Below are 9,991 nucleotides of genomic sequence, written 5' to 3' on the forward strand. Positions count from 1 at the left end.
TTTGCTTTGCGAGCAAAAAACTGATCCTGCCATACCACATTCTCATAGCAGGATCGGCCCTAATTTTTAGGGACCCTTGGCGAAAAGAGAAAAGTGAGCTCTAAAGGAAAATTTTTTTACTAACATACAATTTGAATAGAGTTTAATAGAAAATTTAAAAATTAATATATTTTATTTAAAATATGATAAACTCCATATAAAATATATTTCTCAAGATTCTTTAAAAAATGTAACACCATATAAAAATATGTTTCCCAAGTTTCTCCAAAAAGTGATATACCTGCAAATAAAAAAACAAGTATGAATAATCATTGAAAAAATCTAGATCATCTAGCATTTTGAGAAGCAAAATCAACAATAAAGTTTTCAAAATCAAGTTTTTCTAATACCTCATTTTCGATGCATAAAATTGTCAAGTTGTTTACATTCAAATCATTATCATCATTTTCTCTCAATTCTTCCTGATCATTCGTTGCAGGACTATGATCATCATTTTCTCTTAATTCTTCTCACTCATTGATTGTAAAATCATTTAGTTCTTCTTGATTACTCGATTGTTGCTCATTTGTTGCATGATCATTTAGTTTTTCTTGACTTTTTTCTTATAATTCATCAACTGAATCTTCAATTAAAGAGCTAACTTTAAAAAAACTTATGAAGAACACCTTTGTGAGTTTTAATAATCCGTTTTAATTTTTTTTTTACTCCTAGATTGATATTTCTTAATAAACATATTTATACTACAAATTTCAAATGCAAATAAAACACATAAAACTAACAACAAAGCTAGCAACGAAACAAACACAAGTAGTGAAAATAATAGTTAAAGAGTAATAAACTCTGGTTTGTGGTTGAAACAATCGATATAATTTATTCTATAATAATTAAAATTATGATGATTTATTTAAACTCTTTTAAATCTATAAGAAAAATTATAAAATATTAGACTCTAATATAATATTAAAAATTAATATTGAATATTGACAATAAGAAAAAATATAGATAAGTAGGTAACTTATGTTGTAAGTTTATATATTGATGAATGATGATATTGATAGAAACTAAAATTTTAATTGGAGAATAGACTTTTCTAATTTAATTAGAAGAGATTCAAAGGAGAAGAAGAGAGAAAATTAGCGTTCATGATTCAAACTTTACTCTTCAGAGTCTTTTGATTTTTGTAAACAAATTAATAAAGAAAGAGTTGTACAAGAAATATAGTCTTGAAAAGGGAAAAAAATATCGCTTACATTCTTTTTTTCTTTTCTTTTTTAGATTTTGTTCTTAAATTTTAATGGAAATATATTTTTTTACTTTTATTAAAACAATATGTTGTATATATATATTTTTGACCTTTATTAAAATAATCCAATAAAATATTTTTTGGTTTTTATTAAAACAATCTAATTATATATAATATATATTGTATATGCATATCAAATTTGGGGCCCCTAAAAATCGAGGGTCCTAGGTCGTCGCCCCCGGTAATATGCCTCAGGGTCGACCCTGTCTCAGAGAAGAGGTTAGAATAATCAAGTTAGGGAGGTTGCTAGATGCTAAACAAAATTATGAGTTGGGTATCCTTTCTCATATCCATCCTAATTATAAAATAGCTCTCTCTCTCTCTCTCTCTCTCTCTCTCTCTCTCTCTCTCTCTCTATATATATATATATATATATATATATATTAATTAGGAATATGCCCATAAAATAAATATTTATTATTAATTACTGATTTAAATAAAAGAAATATTTATTTTATTGTTTGATTCTTTTATGTTTACTTATATAAAAATAAATATCTATATAAAATCCATAATATATTGTTGTAATTATAATTTTAGTATATAAGATTATTACATACAAGAGGATTAAAATAATAAATAATATATTTAAAATGTCTATGCTTGATTAAAGTATGAATTTTTAATTGATAATCATTAATACAGTTTGCTAACATTATGAATATGATAGTCTTACCTGGACAGTCAATATAGTGACATTAAGCAAGGATATTGTATATAATATGATTATATAGGACAAGAATCCGATGTCATTTAACAGTCTATGTTTAAAGTATCATTACAAAGACTCAAATCAACATCGCTAAGATGATCATATGTAGATCAATTTAAATCTTGAAGTAGTCATAGACTCATTGTTTGTATTAACAAGTGTCTTGATTTGTTTGTTAAAATCTGTTTTAATAATAGATGTAATGCATATATTTTGGAGACTCAGTTATACATTCAACTGGGAATATAATTTAGAGATATGAAATCTGTAACTTCCGAAAGGATGCTAAAATAGTTCTTTTGAGTGTTGATTTTGGCATTGAACAGTTTGAGTGCTCTAATTCATAATTAGAGTATGAATTAACTGTTCACTAGTGAATCAATGGTACTTAAGATTTTAAACACAAACATAGAGGTAAACGATAATTTCACCCAGCTCTATTTTGTGAACCATGAATAAATAGTTGATTGACATGTAAATGATTATATTAATAAACTGTTCAAATATTTTGAGTAAACATGTTCCATAATTCGCAAGAGTGCAATTTCAAATTTTAGTGGAATAATCTTAGAGTTAATGAATTAGATAATTAATTAAAGAACTTTAATTAATTTTATCTAAATTTATTGGAATCATCTTCAATGGATGCTTTTAAATAATTAATTTGATTAATTATTTATTCTCATAAAATTCATTAAATAGTAAAATTGTTTATTATTTAAACTAGAGGGAATATTAATTTGATTACAGCAGACCTATAAAGGGAGAAATCAAATGTTTATAATATTATAAATATTCTAATAAAATCTATAATACAATTTTTTTCTCCCACTTTATAATGCACAATTCCCTCTCTATCATGCTATATAATACATGTCCCTCCTCCTCTCTCTCGATAAGAAAATTTTTGTAAAAAATTCTATAGTTGATTTGTGAAAAAAGTTAAGAGAGTTAGCTCACACTTTTATCTATCGATTGATTCGAAGAATCGGTGAAGAAGTTCATGACACGTCGACCTGGGAATCTTAGACACAAACTTAAGATCCAAAAGATATCTGATAACTATTCTAATATTTTTTATAGAATTATAAATAAAATATTATAATGTTTCATTGTTGAATTATAAGAGAATTTGTAAAAATTCTTATAATTAAATAAGATCATTTATTCGATTTAAACAAAATGCTTTTGTTGTGATATTTTTTTAAAAGTCCGCTGAATCTTATTTTTGCACCTTCCACTACGCATCGAATAACTAAATACCAACACAAGCAACAAGTAAGGCCCTACACTCAGTCACCATCTATGTTATATCTTACACACTTCACGTTATGTTTCTTCCGGCCAATATCCGGACATGAGTTGAGGCTCACGAGGTGCTCGACTCAAAGTCCACTTTCTAGATGGACTCAAAAATTAGTTTAGTATGATAGATTTAGAATTCTCAATTTGTTATAAATTTTGTTAAATATTAAATAAAATAAACAAATTGAATCGTCCAACATGAAATTAAATAAAAATACGGAATTTAAATTGGATTGGAACGATTGGATCTGATCTAAATTCATCGAGTAGGTATAGAGATAAAGATTATATTTGTTGATTGAGCTTTAAAAACAAAACCATTTACAATATTTTAGTACTATTTTAACTATAAAAATTATCTATACTTAAAAATATGGTTCTCCTTTCAATATGTAATTAATATTTTTTAGAGTCTACAAATTGGACAATCGAATAAAGAGTTTTCAAAAATTAATTAAAAAATAAATGTTACTAGATAGAGATCATTTAATACAATAGTCTTATTTGCATTTTAGCTACAAAAATACTAAGGGGGCGTTTGATTTAAGGAAGTAGGAATGGGGAATGGGAATAGGAATCATTGATTGTCATTGTTAATGTTTGGATTATAGGAATAGGAATAAGGGAATGAATCCTTGAAATTAAGTAATAACTCATTCCCATGTACCTCCCCTTCAATGAGCCATTACCCTATTTTCATCAATCAAAATATTCTCTTATTCCAAAAATACCCTTGACCTAAAATTAAAATTTTCTCCCTTAATATCAAATATCAAAATTTATTTATTTATTTTTTCTTCATATCACTTCTCTCTCCTTGTTCTCCCTCATCATATTTTCTCTCTCATCATTTTATCACACACTTTCTCTCTCCTATCACACTCTCTTTCCTCTTTTTTCTCATTACACTTTCTCTCTCATCACACTTTCTCTCTCCTCAATCTCTTCCATCACACTCTTTTCTTTCTTTTTTTCATCATACTCTCTCTCATCATACTTTCTCTCTCCTCAATCTCTTCCATCACACTCTCTTCTTTCTTTTTTTCATCATACTCTCTCTCATCACACTTTCTCTCACCTCAATCTCTCTCATCACACTCTCTTTTCTCTTTTTTTTTTCTCATCACACTTTCACTCTCACACTTTCTCTCTCCTCAATCTCTCTTGTCACTCCCTCCTTTTTTTCCTCAACTCATCATCTCTCCCATCACACTCACTGTTTTCTTTTTTTCTCATTACACTTTCTCTCTCATCATACTTTCTCTCTCCTCAATCTCTCTCATCACACACTCTCTCTCCCCTCATTTTTTCTCATTACATTTTCTCCTCAATCTCTCTCATCACACACTCTCTCTCCCCTCATTTTTTCTCATTACATTTTCTATCTCTTCATCCTCTCCCATCATAATTTCTCTCACATCATATTTTATCTCTCATCATGCTCTCTTCTATTACACTCTCTTTTCTCATTTTCTCTCATCACACTTTCTCTCTCTTCATTCTTGCTCATCACATTTTCTCTCTCATCATACTTTCTCTCTCATTATATTTTTATCTCACATTCATCTTTCTCTCACATCTAATTTTTTTCTCTTATTTTCCTTTAAAGGTAAAAAAAGAAATATTAATTTATTCAGATAGAAAGTATGCAACTAACCAAACATTACTTTTAAGAGTGATATCCATACTCATACCTATTCCCATTCCACAATACAATGATTCTCATTCCGATTCTCATTCCCATGCTCATACCAAACGCCCCCTAAGATTGTTTACAGTCCCTCCAAAGGTACAAAGAACACTAATAAATAATAAAAATAAACGAGTTGTTTCAACAAGATGTCTATGTTTCTGTTCAGTCATACCATTATGTTCAGGAGTATTTATACATGAAATTTGATGAATAGTACTATCAGAAATAAGTAAATATGAAAAATAATTTATCTGTCTTTCATAAAATATATCCAAAAGTAACGAGTGTAATTATCAATAAATGAAACATAATACCTTGAACCTCCTGTAAGAATAAGAGAGAGTTTTCATATATTAAAATGGATAAAATCAAATGAAACAGAAGAAAAAAAAACTTTTAGAAAATTGTAAGACAGAAAATTTGATCAGTTTACAACCACTACAATAAAAAATATCATAACTTTTTGAAGATTCTAATACTCTTATAAAAATTAAAAACTGCAAACGAAACTCTGAAACATGACCTAAATAAGAGTGTCACAAATAAAAATTAGAAGATGAATGTCCCAGATGAAAAGATGATAAATCTACACTCGAAGTAATAACCTTTGGTATTTTGAGTTGATCTAAAGCATAGAGTCTCCTTGTCTATGTCTTGTCCCAATCAGCCTCAGAGATTATAGATCCTAAATATAATAATTGGATGAAGAAAAAGAGACTAAGTATTCAGACTCATATAATTAATTAATAAAAATAAGATTAAAATAAAGAGGTTGAACAAGGTAAATAATACTATTAATATATATAGTAAAGAGGTTAACAAGGTAATTAGTATTCACACACCTACTTAGTCAGAGATTACAATACACTTCTTTGGTGCCGAGCCAAGCAGACAACCGGTGCTAGCCGTACCATTCCCGAACCCAATCAGAACGTCATCACAGTGAACACTCAAGATAGACCATCTGGTCGTCCGTGCTCCCGATCGAAATATAACCCAGGAGAAAACCCTAACATTGAATCCTACTGCACCATCTCGCCCACGGTCCGACTCGATCCCCCTCGCCACATCGGAATTGACGTACTCCCCGACCACCGCCAACCGAACTCTGAGAACGGTGGTTTCGCCCTTCCCTTGATCGAAGGGTGCGAGAGTGTTTTCGGACAAGATGTCGGATGCATATAGCACGCTGGCGGTGACTTGCTCGTAGTAGATGCGCATCAGACGGTTGGGGCTGTGGACGGTGAGGTTGAGGTCGAAGGAAGCGGACAACTGCTGCTGTTGAGCGGAGGAGAGGTTGAAGCCAGTGACGCAAGCGGAAGAGACGGCGAACTCGGGCATGCGGGGGACGGGGACGGGGACGAGGACGGGAATCATGAGGACAACGGCGAGGAAGACGAGGGACATGAAGACCCCCATGGCGAGGATCCAATGGCGGGTAAGGAATATGCATATGGTGGTGTAGCGGGAGCGGGGAGGAGGAGGAGCGTACGCTGGGGGAGGAGGAGGAGGAGGAGGGTAGAAGGGTCGCGGGGGAGGGGAGCCGTTCGATCCGGAGGCGGGGACGGGGCAGCCGATGACGACGGCAGTGTTGGGATAGCCGGTGACGACGGCAGTCTTGGGATTGCTGGCGGAGGAACTCATGGCAAATTAAAGCAAGTGACTCAACAAATCCAATCGCGTACGCGGTTCGGCCAAGCGATGTTTCTTCCAGAAAAAAAAAACCTAATTTATATAAGAAAAAAAATAAATAGAAATTTCTTCCAATTTAGAATTAAATAAGAGGATAAATATGTGACCAGATTTAGCTGTGGATAACCGCCCGGTTCTGCTGGGATTATGGATGACAATTAGTCGGTCAAATTTTATATATATTCCGCCCTCATATTTATAGGAGATCGAATATTTATTCTATCCCTTTTTATAATTTTAATTTTTTAAAAAACAAATGATGATAAAAAAGTATTAATATAGAAAATATTAAAAAGGGGTAGAATAAATATTCGATCTCCTATAAATATGATTTATAGGAGGACTATGTAGGACAGTGGATTGAATTGTATAACTTCAGTCCATACAATTGTGGTCTTTTCTGTTATATCCTACTTAATGGCAGATTGGTTGGATGGTGGCTCAGTTTGGCCTCTTTGACTCAGCATTTATGGCCTCTCATCTTAGGGGGCGTTTGGTTCATTCATAGGAATAGGAATTGGAATAGGAATCATTGTATTATGGAATGGGAATGAGTATGAATATGGATATCACTCTTAAAAGCAATGTTTGGTTAGTTGCATATCTTCTATCGGAATAAAACAAAATTTCCTTTTTTACCCTTAAAGGAAAATAAGAGAAAAAAATTAGATTTGAGATAAAGATAAATGTAAGAGAAAAATATGATGAAAGAGAATGATGAGAGAGAAAGTATGATGAGAGAGAAAGTGTGAAAGAAAGAATGAAGAGAGAGAAAGTGTAATGAGAGAAAATGAGAAAAGAGAGTATGATGGGAGAAAGCATGATGAGAGAAGATGAGAGAGAAAATATGATGTAAGAGAAAGTATGATGGGAGAGGATGAAGAGAGAGAAAATATAATGAGAAAAATTGAGGAGAGAGTGTGTGATGAGAGAGATTAAGGAGAGAGAAAGTATGGTGAGAGAGAAAGTATGATGAGAGAGAAAGTGTGATGAGAAAAAAGAGAACAGTGAGTATGATGGGAGAGATTGAGGAGAGAGAAAGAATGATGAGAGAGAGTGTGTTGAGGAAAAAAGGAGGGAGTGTGACAAGTAGAGCCGTCAATTTGGGTCGGGCCCGTCGGGTTGGCCCGCCCTGCCAAATAATTTAAGCGGGTTGGGTTGGAATTTTATCAACCCAAGTCCGCCGTGGGCCGACCCGCGCGGGTCGGCCCGCTCGGGCTTGGGTTGGCCCGCGGGTTGAAAAATACATGTAAGCTAAGTTTTAAGCCAATTTATTATCTTTCTTTGTTATAATTTTGAAATAAAAATAGTATTTTTCATCCAACAAAAGTACTTGTTTGTGTTTATTTATATTTAAAATACATGTTTATGTATACATTTAATTGTAGAAAACTTTTTAGAAGTAAAATGTTGAAGATATGAAATATTTTTTAAAAATTTTTGATGGGCCCGCGGGTTGGCCCGCCAAACCCGCAACCCGCCTTAGAATGGGTTGGGTTGGAAATTTCCCAACCCGCCAAGTTGGCGGGTTGGCCCGCCCCGCCCCGCCAAATGGTTAGCCCGCCACGGGCCGACCCGCCCCGTCATGGGTTGGCCCGTCTGACAGCTCTAGTGACAAGAGAGATTGAGGAAAGAGAAAGTGTGATGAGAGAGAAAGTGTGCTGAGAAAAAAGAGAAAAGAGAGTGTGATGAGAGAGAAAGTGTGATGAGAGAGAAAAGAGAAAAGAGAGTGTGATGAAAGAGATTGAGGAGAGAGAAAGTGTGATGAGAGAGAAAGTGTGATGAGAAAAAAAAGAAGAAAGAGAGTGCGATAGAAGAGATTGAGGAGAGAGAAAGTATGATGAGAGAGAAAGTATGATGAGAAAAAAAGGAAAGAGAGTGTGAAATGAGAGATTAAGGAGAGAGAAAGTATGTGATAAAATGATGAGAGAGAAAATATGATGAGAGAGAACAAGAAGAGAGAAGTGATATAAAAGAATAAATAAATAAATATATTTTGATATTTGATATTAATGGAGAAAATTTTAGTTTTAAGTGAAGGGTATTTTGGAAATAAGGGAATATTTTGATTGATGAAAATAGGGTAATGGCTCATTGAAGGGGAGGTACATGGGAATGAGTCATTACCCAATTTCAAGGATTCATTCCCTTATTTGTATTCCTATTCCTATAATCCAAACATTAACAATGGCAATCAATGATTCTCATTGTCATTCCCCACTCCTATTCCCCTTAGTTTTCATTTAAGTTAGAAAAAAATGAACTAGTTAATCATTATTATGGATTTGCTAAACTTAGTTTGGAAATACATTTCAAAAACAAGTTTTGATATCGAGAAAGAAGTTTTAGAACAATGATTCCAACATGATACAATACCTAATTCTTAACAAGACCTTATACTCCTTTATTATGTATTTTAACGACTCTATATATCTGAGATACAAGAGATTTCATAATAGAATCATACTACTTTATATTCCTGCTCTACCTTCTTCCCTTTTGAATTAGGTTTAGATGTCGATAGCAGATCTTATCTTATATTATTTAAATTGGTTCTTTTGATCATACGTATGTGTGTGTGTGTGAGGCAAAACATAAGATTCTTAGGGAGATCCATTGCTATATATAGTTGTATTTTGCCCCCAACAAAAATGTATAAAAGAAGCATTAAAAAACACTCCTCTATTTTTATATATAAATATATTTTCACGTGTGATATGGTAAATAAGATAGGGGCCCCTAAGTTAGAGTTGAGTGCAAGAAGGTCGGTTGAAATGATAATCAAAGTCTAGGAGTGGTCAACATTCAGGTCAACCGAGCACTCTAAGACGAGAGGGTACTCTAGCCAAGCGGACCTCCGCTCGGTCAGATGGTTGGTCCTCCTGGTTCGAATGAAGCCTGAACCATTTCAGTTCAATGCAAAATAAAGTGGGGGCTGAGAGCTTCAGTCAAGCGAGCATTTGAGCCGACCAGACGGTTAGTCCTCCTGGATCGACTGAAACCCAGACCCTCTTAGCTCAAATTCAAAAGCAAGTCCTCTCGGTCTGATCGAATACTCTAAGTGTGCTACTCGACCGGACTCCTGGTCCGAGAGGGTGCCAAGTCCGAGTCCACGTAGAGGACGAGTCACCTTGGATTATTGGTTCAAGTGGATGCCAAGTCTGAGTCCATGCATAAGCAGAGTCGCCTTGGATTACTTGTCTGAGCGAAGACCAAGTCTTTTTAGAGGCTTGGTCCTCAAAAGCATCGAATCCTCAAGATGACAACTTTCCGTAGCCAACCCGGT

At 33.4% G+C, this 9,991-nt stretch overlaps 1 protein-coding gene across 1 annotated transcript; it reads right to left on the reverse strand.

Moving 5' to 3' along the window:
- Positions 1-220: 220 nt before the first annotated feature.
- Positions 221-6,657, reverse strand: LOC122019047 (NDR1/HIN1-like protein 2). Its single transcript, XM_042576555.1, has 3 exons — positions 6,010-6,657; positions 390-461; positions 221-280 (listed from the first exon to the last, which is right to left on the reverse strand). Exons 1-3 carry the CDS (start codon positions 6,655-6,657, stop codon positions 221-223), a joined length of 780 nt encoding a protein of 259 aa, XP_042432489.1.
- Positions 6,658-9,991: the final 3,334 nt, after the last annotated feature.

Source organism: Zingiber officinale, chromosome 9A (assembly GCF_018446385.1).
Source record: "Zingiber officinale cultivar Zhangliang chromosome 9A, Zo_v1.1, whole genome shotgun sequence".
NCBI classification, from domain to species: Eukaryota; Viridiplantae; Streptophyta; class Magnoliopsida; order Zingiberales; family Zingiberaceae; genus Zingiber; species Zingiber officinale.